General features: G+C 43.6%; 1 protein-coding gene across 7 annotated transcripts in view; it reads left to right on the top strand.

The window, feature by feature from the left end:
* Positions 1–20,320, top strand: part of CLTRN (collectrin, amino acid transport regulator) — a 79,036-nt gene that overhangs the window by 32,106 nt on the left and 26,610 nt on the right. For 3 of the 7 annotated variants that reach the window (XM_067723046.1, XM_067723047.1, XM_067723049.1), the window contains 4 exons: positions 674–844; positions 7,053–7,123; positions 9,571–9,629; positions 14,273–14,358. In XM_067723046.1, coding sequence (XP_067579147.1) covers positions 819–844; positions 7,053–7,123; positions 9,571–9,629; positions 14,273–14,358 — 242 coding nt within the window. In that variant the 5' untranslated portion in view covers positions 674–818. Of the gene's footprint in view, positions 1–43; positions 108–673; positions 845–7,052; positions 7,124–9,109; positions 9,255–9,570; positions 9,630–14,272; positions 14,359–20,320 lie in introns of those variants that run through there. The other 4 variants (XM_067723051.1, XM_067723052.1, XM_067723048.1 and 1 more) reach the window with 3 other exon arrangements.

Below are 20,320 nucleotides of genomic sequence, written 5' to 3' on the forward strand. Positions count from 1 at the left end.
CACGCCCCTGATCCGAGTCCTTTCACATTCCTCTTATCCTCTGGGCCACGCTCGTTTCGCTGACCCCACGCCGCTCTCTTGTGACCATTTCTCTGCTTTCCACTCTGGTAATTCCTCTGCCCACCTCTCCCGCAGTCTCGACCAATCCTGTCTTGCCTTTACGAGCGGCTACGCACCGACTGAGTCCCACATTTTCAGGTCAAGCCTCTGTGCTACGCCGAGGCCACGCCCCTCCCGAAGTGGCAGTCGCTGCCGCTCCTTCCCACGGTTGTCCAAACCCCGCCCCTCAAGCCCGGGTTATATTCCACTCCCCTCTGTCCTGGCCAATCCCGGCGCTCCGCCTATGCCGCACTGTACAACCCTGAGGTCCCCATTGATCACGCTAACTCCGCGCATGCGCGATTCCCTGCATTCCGCATTCCGCCATGGCCACGCCCTGGGTTCCCAGGCCATCCCCTTCTGGTTGGACTCTGGCCTGGTCCACGCCTCCTGCTCTCCCTCTGCTGGCCGAGCCTGGTCCTGGGAAGCCGCAGAGAAGCGGGCGGGGCTCACGAATTTTAGGAGAAAGTCGCCCGGGTCTCGGAGCTAGATGTTAGTGGCGTGTATAGGGTGAGACGAGCCTGCGGATCTCTGCTCCACGCCTAAAAATGGATTTTCTTCATATTTCTCCCAGTTCCAAACACCAGAAGTCCAAGAGCAGAAACCGGATAGGAAACGTAACTGAGGACCAACTGGAACTGTGTTCCTACCAGCTTCCCAGCCGACTTTAAATGCTAGCGGGCTGCATGGAGTAAGCACACTCCTCTACTTCCTGATGGATGTCTCCTTCAGACGACTTTTTTAGGTACCTTGTGCCCTCCTGCTGTCTAGGACCTGTGGAGACAACACCACACTTAGATTTCTGCTTCTGGCCTCCTACTTTGAGATTAATTTTCTTTACTCTCTCCATTTACAATTCTGGGTCCACAGGAGGAAAGTGAAGAGGTTATTACCAGCTTTATTTATTTATTTTTTTCTTGTCCAGAAACCTCTGAGTGGGCGCTCCTAGGGGAAGGGCACTTTCCATTAGCCATTCAGTTATTCATTCATTGAAGTCATATTTATGGAGTACTATGTTCCAGTGACAAGACAAACTTCAAGGAGCTTATAGTCTGTTCCCCAGCTTGGGTTTGGATGGGACAAGAATTGATGAGAAAGTTAGGGAAGATGTGGTAAGGGGGTCGGTTATAGGTGGAAAAGGACTTGGTAAGTGCTGGTCTCTTTCTTTTAAATTGAGGGATAATTGACATGTTACATTTTATTGGTTTCAGGGGTACACATAATGATTCAATATTTATATAATTGTGAAATGATCACCACAATAAGTCTAGTTAACATCCACACATAGCTACAAGTTTTTTTTCTTGTGATGAGACCTTTTAAGGTTTACTCTCTTTGCAACTTTGAAATATGCAACACAGTATTATTAACTGTAGTCACCTTTCTGTACATTGCATCCCCATGGTTTATTTATTGTATCAATACAACTGGAAGTTTGTAGCTTTTCGCCACTTTCACCCATTTTACCCACCCCCACACCCTGCCTCTGGCAACCACCAGCCTGTCCTCTGTATCTGTGAGTTAGGTGTTTTGTTTTTTGTTTGTATGTGTGTTTTTTAGATTCCACATATAAGTGAGATCATATGGTATTTGTTTTCTCTGTCTGGCTTATTTCACTTAGCATAATGCCCTGCATGTTCATTTGGGTTTTTTTGGTTTTTTTTGTTTTTTTGTTTTTTGCGGTACGCGGGCCTCTCAGTGCTGTGGCCTCTCCCGTTGCGGAGCACAGGCTTCGGACGCGCAGGCCCAGCGGCCACGGCTCAGGGGCCCAGCCGCTCCGCGGCATGTGGGATCTTCCCAGACCAGGGCACGAACCCGTGTCCCCTGCATCGGCAGGCGGGCTCTCAACCACTGCGCCACCAGGGAAGCCCCATTTGTTTGTTTTTGAGAAGCACAGTTTTTTTGATTTTTAGTCCCAACGGAAATCCTGATTCCTCATCATAATGATGCTATGAAATAAGCAGGAAACAAGTGTCATAAAGTGTAAGTGTCATAAAGAGTTTCATACAGATCCCCTCAATGTAAACTGTTGCCACAATCACAAAGCACAACTAAATCAATTTTATGAACCACCCAAACTTTCCTGTTTATTTGAGATCACAGGCCCTCAGTGATATGACTTAGCTAGGGCAGCATTTAGATCATCATTCCCCACGATGGCAAGTAAGTTTTAGCTCACATGTCGACTGACTGAATAACTGCATTGGGAAGTTTTGTGGCTGAGTCCAGGCTCCGAAGGAAAATGTTCTGTAATAGATTAACAATGTCTGTTGTGAGTCCAGGATGGATGAGTGGTTGCAACAACCTATCTGGCATCTCTGCCAGATTTGTAGTAATAGAGGTCTTGCATGCACGTCTTTTAGGCGGTCTTCAAAAACATTTCGTACTGTAAGTTTTTGATGTTTTCAGACAGTAGAAAGATCAAGGTCACCGTCACTGGGCAAAACTTAAGGGCAGAAACTTTGATGTGTTGATTACTTCATATGCTTTGTATATCAAGCAGAATGAGGGTAGCTTAAAATTCTGTTATGAAAATGAGAGCATCTAACCTGAAAGATACATGGCCCCTCTACCTCTTTGTAGAGGTTGGTAAAGGCGGTACCTATTGGCAGGACTAAATGTGACTGGGTGACACTAACTGGCAGCCAGATATAAGATTAAGAATGGAAAATACTACTCCATAGAGCATGGTTACAATAATCTTTAGCCTAGAAAGAATATCATGACTTGTCAAAACTGTGAGAAAACTCTTTTTTTTAAAAAAATTAATTTATTTTGGCTGCGTTGGGTTTTCATTGCTGGGCACGGGCTTTCTCTGGTTGCGGTGAGCTGGGGCTACTCTTCGTTATGGTGCGCGGGCTTCTCATTGTGGTGGCTTCTCTTGTTGCGGAGCACGGGCTCTAGGCACATGGGCTTCAGTAGTTGTGGCACGCAGGCTCAGTAGTTGTGGCTCGCAGGCTCTAGAGAGCAGGCTCAGTAGTTGTGGCGCACGGGCTTAGTTGCTTCGTGGCATGTGGGATCTTCCCGGACCAGGGCTCAAACCTGTGTCCCCTACATTGGCAGGCGGATTCTTAACCACTGCGCCACCAGGGAAGTCCTGAGAAAACTCTTAATACAACACCCAAGCAAAGTTGGAAAGAGTTAAACATTCTGGAAGAAATGTCAGTAAAGTCTTGTTTTTACTACATGGGACTTATTTTTTTTCATTTTTATTTTTAAAATTTTTATTTATTTATTTTCATTGAAGTATAGTTGGTTTATAATGTTGTGTTAGTTTCCGGTGTACAGCAAAGTGATTCAGTTATATATATTTTTTCAGATTATTTTCCATTATAGTTTATTATAAAATATTGGATATAGTTCCCTGTGGTATACAGTAAATCCTTGTTGCTTATCCATTTTATGTATAGTGGTGTGTATCTGTTAATCACATACTCCTCATTTATCCCCCACCTTTCCCCTTTGGTAACCCTAAGTTTCGTTTCTATGTCTGTGAGTCTCTGTTTTGTATAAAGATTCATTTGTATTATTTTTTAGATTCCACATATAAGTGATATCCTATAACATTTTTCTTCCTCTGTCTGCCTTGCTTCACTTTGTATGATATTTTCTAGGTCCGTGCACATTGCTGCAAATGGCAATATTTCATTCTTTTTTATCACTGAGTAATATTCCATTGTGTATCTATACCACATCTTCTTAAGCCTATCGTCTGTTGATGGGCACTTGGGTTGCTTCCATGTCTTGGCTATTGTAAATAGCGCTGCTGTGAACATTGGGGTGCATGTATCTTTTCAAATTAGAGTTTTCATCTTTTCCGGATATATGCCCAGGAGTAGGATTGCTGGATCCTATGGTAGCTCTATTTTTAGTTTTTTAAGGAACCTGCGTACTGTTTTCCATAGTAGCTGCAGCAATTTACATTCTACATAGGACTTATTTTAATGTATTGGTCTTCATGCAGATGAGACACTCAGACAGGCGCATATGCATCCTGTTTATGAAACGTCCTTTAAATTGCTACCTTAGGAATATAAAGTTGGCAGAATTACACTCACTCAGTTTGTCTGAATTAATCTTCATTTCCAAACATTAGTGATTAACTTTCTCTGAACTAGAAAATTGTTACCCTGTGTGAAAAAAAGGCAAGGTTCATAATGGTTACAGTTGTTGATTAACCTACAAAATTTGATGAGCCTTCGAATATCGTAGCTTCAGATTTTTTTTCTCATCTTGAAAAGGGCATAAGGTACGGGAGTGGAGACAAAAATTTTCCAAAGCCCAGGGTTCCTTGTTTATCAAAGATACTGGGAGTTGTTTTTCTCTGGCTGGGAATGTCAAAAAAATTGCAGTGTACCTCGTGATACTTCATTTCCACAGTCTTGAGCTCCTTAAACTGCCCATTTATGATTCAAATAAGTCAATTCAGTGTTATTAAATTACCAAATATTCATGGGCCGTGAGAAATGCAAATGGAACCAAATATAGTCCCTGCCCTCCAGGAGCTTAAAATTTGTAGGACCCAAAAGCAAATCATGTTGGCAATAGATCCATGTACAAATGTGAACAAAATGCTATGGGAACATAGGACAAAGAGAGAATAAAAAGTTAGTAGATTAGACAAGTCCACAGCAAATAGTAACAGCTAAAAATCTATAACAAAAAGAAAAGAAAAGAAAGATTCCTCGAAGGAGGTGATCATTGAGATAGACCTGTAATAGTGGTTAAGATGTTTAAAGATTAAAAAAATGAAAGCTCACAGTGTTCAAGGTTGTATAGGTTTACAAAATACCTGTTTGTGACAGTGAAACAGAACAATCAGCTTCAAAATTTAAAAGCTACATTGGTTCTCCCTGCTACATCTTGTTTTATTGCAGGTAAATGGAGCATACATAATCCCCCATATGCGTTTACAGCTCTGATGTACTTTAAAAGGCATCTTGTGTGAATCAAAAGAACAACTCACGTGTTTTCTTTTCGTGTGGTCTCATATTTAATTCACCCTCCAGAGCAGTAGATCAATAGTTATGTGCCAAGAAACTGCTTTCCAGTAGTGTTGTGGAGTATAAAAAAGCACAGAGAAATCAATTTCTCTTTCCTGTCTCAGGAGACTCAGTGCCTTTCATATTGCTCACGGCTACAGTAGTCTCAATTTTTTATCTGCGTTCTCTAAACTCTAAATATTGGCAGTAAATAGGACCATATTCAGAATGATTGAAAATGCTTTATTTGCCATCATTACCACTGTTACTGATAAATTATTAAGCTCCTATTTGTGAAATTGCTGAAATGAGCATTGTATGAAGCAAGTTTGATATGAATTCTCTGGAGGTTTAATACTTAAAATTGTGCATGAAAATAAAGGCTAAGTATGTACAGGATTTTGAAAAGTGGAAGAAAAAAACCCGATATGTTGAGAGGCAAGAACAATAGCATCTAGTTCTGTGTTCCACGTCTTTTATTGACCTCTCAAGCTCTTTAGTTGTTAAATCATTTTTAGCATGTTCCAAGTGATCCAGACCTTGTAAGAGTCTTCATATTTTACGTCAAGTTATTGACGGTGTCTTATTTTATCATTATACGTTTTCTCTCTCTATTCATCTGACAGGACTTATAAAAGTCAATATTTTAAATCATTTCATTTTTGGCTGCTGTTTCTTTTGCTAATGACAAGTACTCTTCTAAGCAAATACTGGGGTATAGAAAAATAAAACTGTAACTATAGACTATTTAGAAAATAGAATGAGATCACTGTACATCTGTACTTCTTATGTCATGTGGCCAGAACAGTAGTCCAAGGAAAATTCATAGCCACAGATATTTTCACATTAACTGAGAAAGATTAAAAATAAATAAGCCTAGTAGCCAACTCAAGAGTTATAAAAAGAACAAGAAAACCAGTATGACAGAAAGAGTAAAGACTTAATAAATGTAAAGATGGATGAAGCAGAAAGCAGAAAGAAAGGAATTAAAAATTAAATGCAAGATCTTGTTGTTTGATTAAACAACAACAAAAATAGGTAAATTTCTGGAAAGAACAAAGGGGAAATGAGAAAAAAATTAATATATAACTAGAAAATATAAAGGGAATGTAACAGTGAATGGAGTATTTTATGGGAAATATTGTATAAAGTCCATGAGAAAACTGGAACATCTTAATGAAATGAATGCATTTCTTGGATACTGTAAACAGTGAAAAGGGACTCAGAAAGAAATACGAAACCTGAAATTACTGGCAATATAAGAAAAATTTAAAAGAACTCTTCCTCCGAAATATGTATGGTCCAGAATCTTCAACTCTGAATATTTTATTTCTTCTACATTTTCAAGTATTTGTAAACATAGACAATGTTAGAAATCTATCTGTACCATTTTCAACATGGTAATAATACGAGGGCTGGAGAAAAGAATCAGCGCTTGAAAAGGAACCTAAATATTCTTCTACAAAAATGGATTTAAAAACCTAAAGAAAGAAAAACACAGCAACTAAGTCCAGAAGCATGTTAGAAATCATCAAACTGAGCTTATCTAAGGGTTGGATCAGTGTAAAGAAATTTTAAACTATAATGTACCAAGTGGTAAAAATTCTCGGATCATATTAATAGATACTGAAAAGGCAGGTGATACAATTCAATATAGGTTATTGAATACAATTCAGTAAAGGGAATTTTCAGTAAACTAGGAATAAAATAAATTTGATATATCTCATGATCTATCAATTTTAAAGTGACTCACCAGGGAATTCCCTGACCATACTGTGGTTAGGACTCCGCGCTTTCATTGCCGAGGGCACGGGTTCGATCCCTGGTCGGGGAAGTAAGATTCCGCAAGCCAGACAGTGCGGCATGCATGCATGCATGTATGCATAGATAAATAAATGAAAATAAAGCGACTCATCAGATCCCGTGGAGGGCCCATGTGATTGCCACCGTGATGTTTCCCTGTTCCCATAGGGCCACTACAGTGAGACAAAACAACAATAACATCACACGAGAACATACAAGAAGATCCAAGGCTACGGAAGGTGTGTTTCAACTATTAAAATATATTCACATTGGTCGTCCATGCGGGTAGTAGTATGGGTATTTTGTACTTTTCTCTTTTTGCCTCTCTGTATTTTCTGTACAGAACTTCTATTCTTTTTTCTATTGTTTTTAAAAATGAGACAACAAACATTGAGAAATCATAATTCAGAAGAGAAGAGATTTTCTTCTCTTTTCAAATGAGTGGCTTACACTGACAAAAACTCAGCATTTTACTGTCTTCAAGCCTCGTCACATAAGTGACTAAGTAAAAGCAGAAGAGAGACATTTGATATATTTATGAAGTTTTAAGGCGAAAAGAAGGCTGAATCAGATTTCTGTCTCGCTAACACAGCTTTGTTCCTTGATGCAAATAATCAGCTTTGTTACGTCTCTGTCTATTCCCTCCCCGCCCCCAGGATGCCTTTATCTAGTCTAACATTTCCTAAGATAACTTCATCTAGTCTGACTATTTTCAGGGGTCAGTTATGCGGGCCCTTCCTTCTAGGAAATTTCCATTTCATCTAATAGTGAAATTTCTGGAATGACTACTAGGCTAACTTTTGGCCACTTCTCTCTCTAGTACAACTTTTCCTGACTCTGTGCCCCGGCAACCAAGGTGGAGGAGATGAGGAAAAGCTCTTAAGTGGAGTTAGCCAACAGCAGTGGGTCATCTACGATAAGCTGTCACCCTAACCAGGAAGGGGAAATGAGAAGTGTAGCTGTTGATATTTTTCTTGTTGCTGCTTTAAAAATCCAGATTGTCTGTTTAACAGCCGGGTCACCCGATCTGATTTTTCCATTCATGGTTTTCAAGCAACGAGGTGGAATGTGGGGACTGAACACATGCAGAGGCAGCATGGTAGAGAGGAAAGTCCTGACACTGACCCGCTGGGGGGCTTGATCAGCACCTGTAGAATGGCCACTAGGGGAAAGGTTCTTCTCCACTCACTGCCGTAGTCCTCAGAGCATCTCTGAGGTTTCGTTACAATTTCAGTTTTGATCAGTGATGACCCTGAGACACAGTCGGGTTCAGTGTGGTGGAGATAGGGTTCAAGTGTAAGTCATCCAGGCTGGTAAAGTGACACCCATTCCACTCCCTGTTGCCAGCAATGCCTTAAATACTGGATCCTCGGTTTCCTCGTATGTAAGATGATTATACCACAGCAACTGTGGGGTGCTGTTTTGAGGATTAGAGAAATAATTCAGCAAAGCTAGTTCATGGTCGGTAGCTCCTAATTACTGTCGTGTAGCTGCACTGAGCAATGTAGTTGCTTAGCCACATGTTTCTACTTAAATTAAATTAACTTAGTAAAAGTTCATTTTCTCAGCAGCACTGGCCCCATTTCAAGTGCTCAACAGCCACCGATGCCTAGTGGCGTCCGTATTGTATACATAGTGTACAGTGCAGATATAGAACATTTCCATCATCACAGAATGTTCCATTGGATCGCACTGCTGTACATCATTAACTTTTGATTTTACACAACTACCAGAGCTTAGCGCTGAGCAAAACCATTCTCTTTGAGTTGGAAACTCTCCTGAATGTTTACCTGTGGAGGTGAGAGTCTAATGAGGCCAGTCTTGGAAGGGTGTCCTTTGTTCACCAGAGATAGAAAGGAGTGATGTTTGTTTCCTAAATTAAGAGAGTCTATCTATACGCCAGAGATATTTCAGCCCTGAAAAGATGGGAAGTTCATGCCAAGGTAAACCTCCAGAATGGACTAATGCTTTCCACCGTGCATTTAACCAGACAACAACAGAAGAAAGGTGGGGGGAGGATTCCGACTTTTGGGTCAGCAGAGAAAACATTCTTTAGAGGTAGAATTTGGAAAGGACAGCTAATCTGTTTTCCAAACAGATTTTCGTAAATAACTGACAGGAGATGGGCTGCTTCTCTCAAAAGTATTAACCCAGATGATGGGGGTTAATCATTAAACCTTTTAGTTGGTGGCTTGCTTGTTTGTCTGATATTCTAATCCGGGTCACAGAATGGCTAAGGCAGCTTTAAGCGAAGGGTGGATTTTTTTTCCCTCCGTTTGTCTTGTGTTTTCCAGTTTGAAAGAATGTTGTGGCTGTTGTGGCTGCTCTTTTTTCTAGTGAGTGCTATTCATGCCGAACTCTGTCAGCCAGGTACGTAAGCCTTGAAACTTCAAAATAGATGAACAGTTTTCTAAATGATTGACAAGTCTCTGCCTGAAAGACTTCTTTATTTTTCTAAATCTGCCGTCGTGTCATGGCTTGAAAGTTGAGCCTGTGAATGTTTTATGAGTTTGAAATTAAAATTTCAGCCATTTAAGATGATTGCAGTTAAAATTCCGGAAGTATCTGGGGCAGTTTACTTGCAATTCTGTTGATTCGAGTTGCATTAAATATTAGCATCTATCAGGTTCCATTTTGGCAGATTTTATCATCATATAGTGCTCTCTGTCTTTTCTCTCTCTGGCAGATGCAGAAAATGCTTTTAAAGTGAGACTTAGTCTCAGAACAGCTCTGGGAGATAAAGCAGTAAGTGAAGAAACTTGTATGTTCCTTTAAAATTTTGTTTGCTGATAACACTGCTTTCTCTTCATAGTTATCTTAAACTTGTATAGATTGCTTCTAAAGACCTGAAATCTGATATTTTCTTAAAGCAAAAAAGATTGTAGTGAAATAGAAATTGTTAGTAAAGTGATTTTGCCTGAAGTATTTAATCTGCAGTGTGTGCTGGAAAATATGTGAAGTTCTGTGCTGCCCCAAACAATTTTGCAAGCCTGCACGTTTCAGCCTAGCAGAGTGGAGCAGAGGGGCCTGAGTCAGGCTCTCAGGTGTGGGCTGGGCTCTGCTCCTCACCGTTGTGGTCATTTGAACTTTGTCAGTGACTTTTCTCATCATTGAAAGGAGGGCACATTTCACCCGCATGAGATCTTTCATGGCACAAAACGTTCCAATTCTCAGGTGAGGTTTCTTCAATTCTTCTCAGATGTCAAAGTAATAGCATGAAATATATGCTTATGAAATTAAAGTTAAAAAAATACTCATGGGGCTCCGGTAGCTATAGGAACAGTAAAGACTGTTGAATTAATAAGATGGAGTTGTGTCATTCTAGTTTTGGTTTTCCAGCATGGTCTGTGACCATTTTCCCGAATAGAAGGTGATAGTAAGACGCCTCAGGCTAGAGATGATAAAAGAGTGCTAAAGATAGTTGGAAGTATTCAGTTGGCAGGGCTGGAACCGTTTTGTTCGCTCGCTCCGTGAGTAATAATCATTCTAACCGCCACCATTCCTTGAGAACTTAGTTTACTTTCTAGCTGGGACCCTTCTAATCACTTTGCTCACATCAGCTCATTTAGCCCTCACAACAACCCTTTGAGGAAGGTGGCATGGGTATTCCCATTCTCATTAGGTGGATGAGAAAACTGAGGCACAGAGACATTATGTGGCCTACTCAAGATGTCAAGTCAGTAAGGGGCAGGGGTCAGGTTTGAACCCAGGCAGTCTGACTGCAGAATCCACCATCTCTGCCAGTGCGTAGGGTTGCTTATCCCAGGATCCTCTGAGGGCAGGCCCCGTGCTGGATGCTGGGGATGCAGTGCAGCTAAAACCAGGCTTATCCTTGCCCCCTAGGGGAGCTAATAGTAGTGGAATTGGTTGCATATTAATGAACCAAATGCAAGTGTGTAATCTTGGCAAGCGTTACAGGGAGGAGAAGTACGTAGGGGCTTTGGCCTCATGAGGGGCCGCAGGAACTGGCATTTGTGTGAGGTCTAAAGCAGGAGTAAAAGTGAACCAGGGGATGAAAGGAAAGAGGGTGGAGGGACCAGCACATGCAAAGGCTTATTATAGGAAAGAACTTGGGAAGAGTGAAGGGTGGAAGGAGGGCAAGGTGCCTGGAAGTGGAGCAGTGGGGAGGACCATGGCGCATGATGAGCTTCGGGCGGAAGGAGGGGTCAGGCCAAAGAATGTGTGGGCTGTGTTGAGGAGTTTTGATGTTCTATATATATATATATATATATATATATTTATTTATTTATTTATTTAAATTAATATATCCATTTATTTATTTATTTTTGGCTGCGTTGGGTCTTTGTTGCTGTGCACGGGCTTTTCTCTAGTTGCAGCGAGCGGGGGCTGCTCTCTGTTGCTGCACACGGGCTTCTCGTTGCGGTGGCTTCTCTTGTTGCAGAACACGGGCTCTAGGCATGCTGGCTTTCGTAGTTGTGGCACGTGGGCTCTAGAACGCAGGCTCAGTAGTTGTAGCACGCGGGCTCAGTAGTTGCGGCTCACAGGCTCTAGAGCGCAACCTCAGTAGTTGTGGTGCACGAGCTCAGTAGTTGCGGCTCACGGGCTCTAGAGTGCAGCCTCAGTAGTTGTGGCACACGGGCTTAGTTGCTCCATGGCATGTGGGGTCTTCCTGGACCAGGGCTCGAACCCGTATCCCCTGCATTGCCAGGCAGACTGCTAACCACTGCACCATCAGGGAAGTCCTTGATATTATCTTTAAAGCAACGAGGAGTTTCGTGGAAGGGGCGTCATGACAGAATTTGTGTTTACAAGACACTTTGGCTACAGTGTGGAAGACAGAGTCCAGGCGCCTGGAGTAGAGAGGAGGAGCCAGTTGGGAGGCAGGTGGAGTAGTGCAGGTGGGAGATGATGGCTATTTGGAGTATGGTGTGTTGGTGGAGAGAGAGAGGGGGCAGTGAAGGGATTTGAGAGTCACGGGGATGGGATGACAAGGAAGAGAGGACGACGGGTGAAGCATAAGCTTTTGTTTCTAATTATGCAGCTGGATGCCTGATGGCCCATTTATGAGTCAGGGAACCAAGAACCAACAAGAAAACCATGGCTTTAATTTTGGACTTACTGAGTTTGAGGTATTATTGACAAACAGGCAAGGACAGAGCTGGCTTGAGATACACATTCCTGCGTCACCTGCACTGAGGTGGTAATGACAGTGCTGAGGGAGAAAGCGGAGGGTGGCAAGAGGAGAGGGGCTAGCCTTGAGCTTAGCGATTCTCGAAAGCTTAAAGCCCTTGTAGAGGAGGGTGAACCTGCAAAGGAGGCAGAGGGGCAGGAGGACAACCAGGACGATGCTGTATCACGAAAGGGAAGAGAGTGCCTTCAGATGAAGGGACTGTTCAAGAGCATCAAATGCTGTTGAGAGGCCAAGCGAGGCGTGACTGAAAACTGCTCATTGTGTTGAGCAACGTGAAGGTCATTGGTAACGTGAGAGAGCCGCTTTGTGGAGTGGAGTGATTGGAAGGCAGATGGTGGAGGAGGTTAAGAATAAGTGGGTAGTGGGGCTTCCCTGGTGGCGCAGTGGTTAAGAATCTGCCTGCCAATGCAGGGCACACGGGTTTGAGCCCTAGGTCCGGGAAGATCCCACATGCTGGGGAGCAGCTAAGCCCGTGTGCCACAACTACTGAGCCTGCGCTCTAGAGCCCGCGAGCCACAACTGCTGAAGCCCATGTGCCACAACTGCTGAGTCCGCGTGCCTAGAGCCCGTGCTCCGCAACAAGAGAAGCCACCGCAATGAGGCCCGCTCACCGCAATGAAGAGTAGCCCCTGCTCGCCGCAACTAGAGAAAAGCCCCCGCACAACAACGAAGACCCAACACAGCCAAAAATAAATAAAATAAATAAATTTATATTTAAAAAAAAGAGTAAGTGGGCAGTGACCATGTAAAGACAGAAGGATGGACAACTCCTTTGGGAATTTTGGCTCTGAAGGGCAGGAGAGAGACAGCAATGGGTAGAAGAAGGAGGACTGAATAAAGTGATTTAGTTTTGCTGTTGTTTTAATGGGAAAGAGTTCAGAGTCATGGTTCAGAGTCAATGGACAGCCTCCAGTCAGCACTGAATGCACAGAAGAGAGGGGAAAACTGTATTGTTTAGATCCTGGGAAGGGCCGAATGGAAGCGTTCCTAATAGAGGTGGACAGAACAGCCGTTGACAGGAGGAGAAACACCACATCTGGCCCTTCGGGGGAGGATGTGGATAAGACATGTGTCTATGGAGGAAGTTTTGTACTTGGTGTCAGGAGGGCGGGGGAGTGTGAGTGGATGACTCGAGATGTATCAGTAACTTATAAAACAAGAGCTCCTAGTGAGAGTGAGGTTTGAGGGAAGCACTGAGATTTGGGGAGGCCTGAAGGAGCTTTGAAATAGTCATTGTGAACTTTGAGAGAGAGAAAACTGATGGAGAATCCTAACGGGATCCCGGGCAATTTGGGAGTAGGTCATCATGAGTTTAGAGTTAAGCCACAGAACCTGTTTTGTGATTTTCTCCAGTTACACTTGATTACCACCTAAAATGTGGGGTCAGCCACTTCAGTTTGCTAGGGCTGCTGTAACACAGTACCACAGATTGAGTGGCTTAAACAACAGAAATTTGTTTTCTCTCATTCTGGAGGCTGGAAGTCCAAGATCAAGGTGTCAGCGGGGTCGGTTCCTTTTGAGTTCTGTGAGGGAGGGATGTGTTCCAGGCCTCTCTCCTTGGCTTCTAGATGGCTGTCTTCTCCCTGTGTCTACACGTCTTCCCTCTGTATGTGTCTGTGACAAATCTCCTGTTCTTCCAAGGACACCCGTCATATTGGATTAGGGCCCACCCTAGTGATCTAATTGTAACCTGATCACCTCTGTAAAGACACTATCTCCATATATGGTTCTATTCTGAGGTACTGGGGGGTTAGGATTTTAACATATGAATTTCTTTGTAGGGGGGTACAATTCAGCCCATAATACACACATACACTCAAGTTTTCAGCTAAGAGTATAAAAAGTAAAATTGTACCGGTGTTAATAAAGGGAAGGAAGCTGAGAAGGGGAGTCAGTTTATGAGGGAAAGGTGAAAGGGAAGGAGAGAATCAACTGTTTATGTCCAGGATGAGATGTCCAAGTGACCTGTTTGTTGACTGGCTACTAATACTGCAGATTTGGAAGAAGATAATGCAGTGGGAAACACACCACAATTACAATGATAGAATAGCCAGGAAACTCTATCCTGAACATTATGGTGACATGATTTATCATGGTCTCCAGTCTTTATTGTATGAGGAAGATGAGAGAGAGACACAGACACACACCAACACCAGTGTGGCCACAGTTAGAACCCAGTGGACCAATTTTTACCCCATGCCTCTTCACTTTACCTTCGGTTTTACTTCTCTTTCAGTACACCTGGGATACAAATGAAGAATATCTCTTCAAAGCGATGGTGGCTTTCTCCATGAGAAGAGTTCCCAACAGAGAAGCAACTGAGTAAGTAAGCAATGAAAAGTCTAAATTGATTGTTTGCAAGTATTATTTGAGACAGGACATTAATTCAAAACTCAATCTTGAAAATAAGGTATACATCTAATTTTTAAGGGACCCACATTTTAATTCAACATTAAAAAGAACCTTTATAATCTAGCTCAGCTTACAGTTTATATCATGTTCTAACAATGCTCTTCATTCAATAGGCACTATGAAGATAAATATAAAAATTTGTAGTTACATGTCATAAGCTTTCTACATTTCTCTCTCTCTCTGTATATATATATTATATAAGTTGAAGTTATATATTATAAGTTGAAGATTAAGATGCTGACAAGGTAGATTTTATTCTGAGCCCTCTTCTTTCAGCTTGTAGGCAACACCAGATCTTTGTATGCTCACACGACCTCTTCTTTGTTGAGGGGGAAGTGGCAGGGGAGAGAGTGAGCATTCTGGTGCCTTTTTGGATGAGGGCACTAATCCTCTCTATCAGGGCTCCACCATTATGACCTCATTTAACTGTAATTATCTCCTTATAGGCCCTATCTCCAAATATTAATACATTCACATTTGGGGTTAGGACTTCAATATATGAACTCGGGGGGCAAGGGGATAAGTGCATAGCACTCATTTTGAAAATAACTTACATAGGTATAGGTTCATTGCACTGTTGGTATCTATCATAGCACCTTGTTTATTTTCTTCAAAGCCTTAGTACAACTTTTAATAGTTTTACATTTGAATCTGTTCTTCCGAAGGAATCTTCCCTATTTGTGATGTTTCCTTCCATCTCCATTTGTGATTAGGGTAACACTCCTGGTTTCTCTCTACTCCCTTACTTCACTCTTCCCTTGAGAGGTGAAATGACTGATTTGATTGGTGGGCTGGAGGGATAAACTGGGCATGGGTTCCCTTCTCTTGAGGAGCCGGCCTGCCCTCAGCACGCATTTTTCTGCGCTGCCCCTCACACTAAGTACAGAATCAGGCCCTGCCTGGGCAAGCTTACACACCCACACAGCTGTCCGTGCTGTCTGTAGCTGTAGACTGTTTAGATTGGTAGGTGCCAGATCCTAAGGTGTTAAGTATCTTGCATAGTACACCAGAATATGGTGAACCTGCCTCGGTTCAGCTCTGCCTGGGTCACTATAGATGAATTTATCTCATCGCAGGATATTTTTAAAATTGGGAAGGAAATTTGCCTTTTATTTTGGTCTCCTGTCTGCTTCATTCTTTTGTCTTAATTTTATTGAGAACTTGGCAAAGAGGGTTTCTTTTTTTGTCTTCCTCAGACCCACAATGTATTATGCATGGGCTGTGAATATAAGGGATAAAACAGAAGAGTAAAATTTGGGGGAGCAAAATAAACATATGATATGTGGATTTGCGTGTACACAAACACACACATATATACACAACACACATATGTATTTTTTCACACATATGTATTTTAAGATACGTAACATATTCACATGATTCAAAAAATTAAAAGAAGGAGGTGTAAGGTAAAACAAATGATGCCCTACGTGAACTTTACTCTTGTTTTATAGATTTTTAGAAAAGATATATTTGCCTTTATCTTATGCCTTTAAATGGAAGCATTCTTTCCAAAACAATTTATAATAACCTTTTAAAAATTAAAACGAGGGCTTCCCTGGTGGCGCAGTGGTTGAGAGTCCGCCTGCCAATGCAGGGGACACAGGTTCATGCCACGGTCTGGGAAGATCCCCGTGCTGTGGAGCGGCTGGGCCCATGAGCCATGGCCGCTGAGCCTGCGCGTCCGGAGCCTGTGCTCCGCAACAGGAGAGGCCACAACAGTTAGAGGCCCACGTACCACAAAAAAATAAAAAAAAAAAAATTAAAATGAGAAGATTGCCTTCCAAAAAATAAAAAAGGAAAAATATAAGGAGAAGAGGGAACCCATGTACACCATTTGTGGGGACGTAAATTGTACAGCCACTGTGGAAAACAGTATGGAGGTTTCTCAAAAAACTAAACATAGAACTACCATATGACCCCACAATTCCATTCCTGGGTATATATCAGAGAAAAAGAAAAACCCTAACTCAAAAAGATACATGCACCCCAATGTACACAGCAGTGTTATTTACAATAGCCAAGACATGGAAGCCACCTAAGTGTCCATCAACAGAAGGATGGATAAAGAAGATGTGGTGTACACACACACACACACACGTATCCACATATATACATATACATACAATGGAATACTACTCAACCGAAAAAATGAATGAAAATTTGCCATTTGCAACAACGCGGATGGACTTGGGAGGCTATTATGCTTAGTGAAATAATAAGACGAGTACTGTATGTTATCACTTATATGTGGAATCTAAAAAATAAAGTAGTGAGTATAACGAAAAGAAACACACAGATATGGAGAACAAGCTAGTGGTTCCCACTGGGGAGAGGGAAGGGGGAGGGGCAAGATAGGGGTAGGGGGTTAAGAGGTACAAACTACCATATATAAAATAAATAAGCTACAAGGATATATTATACAGCACAGAGAATATAGCCAGTATTTTATAATAGCTATAAATGGAGTTATAGCCTTTAAAATTGTGAATCACTGTGTTGTACACCTGAAACATATAATATTGTACATAAAACTATACCTCAATTTTCAAAAACGAAAGAAAAGAGAAAAATATAAGGAAAACAGCCGCTGGTCGTCTCACAATGCTAGCCCCTCAACTAGTCTCTTTTTATCTTATTGTCATTTTTGATCAACAGATTTTATACATCGCTGTGTTCATTGTATTATTACATCCTCTTAGTACCTAAATTTCACCTTGTAAATGACTATGTTATATCACATTTCCATTCTTAGGAAAAGTTAATTTAAATATGTAACATTTCAGATTAGTTTTGAGGAATTCAATTTGGGAATTTGATTTTTCGGAACCTGGACATTGTAGGAGTCTGTGAATGTGTAATCTGGTTTATTTGCAAAGGTGTTTTAATTGGAACTGGGTGCATAGGCTCTATAGAGGCTTTTGTTGCCAATGTCAGTTGAAAAATTGAAAAGCGCACACCTAGATTGGGGTCAACAAATTGTTTTCCTGTAAATGCTCAGGCAGCTTGAGTCCCAGCAAGCAGTACTGCTCTCAGGGGGCTGAGGGATGAGGGCTGCCTCATGAATCAGGATGGGCTTAAGATGCAGTACAAGTGCTGCCCCCTAACGGTGGCTGCTTCTTTACATGAGCAGGTTTCCTCTATGGGAAAGGGCACCACACAATGCAAGATGAATTGAAAACAACTTCCCAGACAGGCTGCCTCTCCCGAGTGTGGTGGGTAATAGAAAGGCACCACTAGCTTGGCAAATGGATCCGATTTTAAATGTGCTTTTCAGAGGTCTTTTGGTGCCAGTGTGAGGCAGAGTGGATTCTAGAGGGTGGGAAGTATGCCTGTTAGGATGGCTTTAGGGATTCAAATCTTGAACATTGGCCGATTTTTTAAATCGTTTTTTTCCTATCCTGTCACTGCTTATTCTATGGATACTGCAGAAAACTTAGAGCTACTGAGATGCACTGGGTGGAAGATGTAAAGAGTAACTCACTACAGATAGTCAAATAATGAACAGAGTAATGAAGACTCTTCGTCCCACCTTTCACTCAGTCCTAACTACGGTATCTCATATCAAGCGTGATCACCTCCAGTGACACAGGGCTCAGTGTCTCCTCTGCATATCTGGGAACGTACCGCCAGCCTACTCTTGACCCAGTATAAGCTGGATTGACTCTGCCAGAGGGTGTTCTTCCTAAAGCGAGGTCCTGGCCACATCCATGAAGGACTTGCAGGAGAGCTGAACGGGTCCAGTCACCATGACCCCAAGCGGGCAGTGGAAGAGAAGGTCGAGGTTCCGAGAGGCAGAGGGCGAGGCCCTGCAGAGCGGGTGCGGCGTGTCCACGGCCTTCCCCGCAGGACAGGGGCGGGGATGGGTCCCGGTGCAGGTGCACCACGCAGCCCGCTGGGAGCTGACAGCTGGGTCCATGTGATGGGCGCCCACTAGCGCCCAGGCCACACTAGTGGCCCCCTTGCGTGTTCCCCTGCCCACCTCAGGTCAGGCAGAGCTGCTAGTAGAGAGAGGAGTTGTCTGCGAGAGGAGAGAGGGGCACATCACTCCCCAGCTCGCAGACGTTCCCAGGGCCACTTCCAGCTGCCACCAGAGTAGCAGCACCTGGAGCGCGAGCCACCGTGATGGTGTCCCCAGCCACTGAGACTGTCCCGTGGGTGGAACAGAAACTGGCGCCTGCCTCTTAGCTGGAGAAGTCTGACGGCAAAGGCTGGCTTGAGCCTCCATGGCTGGGTGAGAGAGGGCGGCTTTGCCAACAGCCTGCACTCGGACGGCTGCCCGCCCGGGGCCAAGCAGAGGCCTCCGGAGGGAGCTGCACGAGTCGCTGCCTGTGGGGCCCGAGATCCAAGTGCAGGACAAAGGGAAGGCGGCAGAGCGGGCAGGGAGGGGCGAGATGGAAGCCTTCGGCCCTGGCCAGAGTGCGTCGTCCTTGTCAGGGGAAGGGGCAGTGCACAGGTCCCCAGACGGTCTCCTGAGGCCCCCCGGGTGCACTCTGGGTGGAGAACGCGAGGACCCGCCCCGGCAGGGGCCACCAGCGGCCAGAGGGCAGCACAAGGAGCCTGGCTAGGGAAAAAGAAGCTTGCCTTTTTCTCTCCTGTCGGATCCCCGCGCTCTCCCACCTCCCTTTTCCATCCCCCGGTGAGCGGGACTGCGGGGAGGTAAGGGGCGAAGCGCAGGAGGGGTGGAGCCAGGAGAGTAAAAGAACAGAGCAGGCCGCTGAGGCCAGCACGTCCGGGGCGAGGGAAGCCGTGTGTTAGGGGCGGGAAGACAGTTCGTCTAGGTTTTGATCAGACCAGACCGGCCTGAGCTCTTCAAGGGCCAGAAGTGACAGGCAAGCTCCATCGCGCCTCCTCGAGATGCTGTCAGGGAGTGAGGGAGAGAAAGAGCTGACAGAGCGCCCACGGCAGTGGTGTGAGAAGCAGAAGCCTCTTCTTCACGGCGCTCGCCTGAGGCCGCCTGTGCCCTACACTGCTGGATGGGGGCCAGAGAATTAAGTAACCTCTGTTGGAAGCCTCCTGTGTAGGCTGCTAGGTAGGCCCTGAGATTTAAATGATGGGTAAATCCAGGTCCCACACAGCACAGGCCCACACCCAAGAAGCTGGCCCTGGGAGTCATGGAAGACGGACGAAATGTGACAGAAACAAGACAGTTCCTTTGAAAGCATTACTTACAAATCTTGATATCAAGTGGTTTTCTTGCTCTTCCCTGGATTTTCTTAAAAGTAGAATGGAAGAGGGAAGGACAAGTTTAAGTGGTAGAAAGTTATGGTTTCATTAGATCAGATTACTTGAAGGTTTCTTGGGACTTTGATTGAAGATGGTAAACAGGTGTTTTCAAGTTTTTATAATAAGGTTTAGGCCAGATTTTCTAAAATAGTTTCATAGGAGTTTTTAAATGTTGAAAGTATTATTATCTCAGGAAAATATGATTAAGTTTAAACTTTAGTCTATTTTCCAGGAAAACTGAGAAATCTACTTGCCTGGTTTACTCCAATATTGGTTGTTTAGAATAATTTATCATTTTTAGCAGGAGAGGCAGAAGTCTAACTCAGGCCTAGCGTTCCCTTTCTGAGGAAAATGCTGTAAGGCACGGAATGGATTTCTTCGTCTGCCTAATTATTCAAGGATAAGCCTTGTGATCTAAGAACGAACAACATGCTCTTGTATCCACGGTAAGGGGATTAACGGTCTCGTGCCTGTTAAACAGCAGCCCAGCTCCTGTTTAGTCCTTTGATTTCCAGAAACAAGAGCCCGATTCTTCCCACCCTAGTTGGCCCTGTCTGGCGCCACTGATGAGGAGTGGCAGTGGAGCCAGTTCTGAGACAGTTACCTTCAGACCAGGGCTCCCCACACTTGAGGGATGGGAGTGGCC

This window comes from Pseudorca crassidens, chromosome X (assembly GCF_039906515.1).
Source record: "Pseudorca crassidens isolate mPseCra1 chromosome X, mPseCra1.hap1, whole genome shotgun sequence".
NCBI lineage: Eukaryota > Metazoa > Chordata > Mammalia > Artiodactyla > Delphinidae > Pseudorca > Pseudorca crassidens.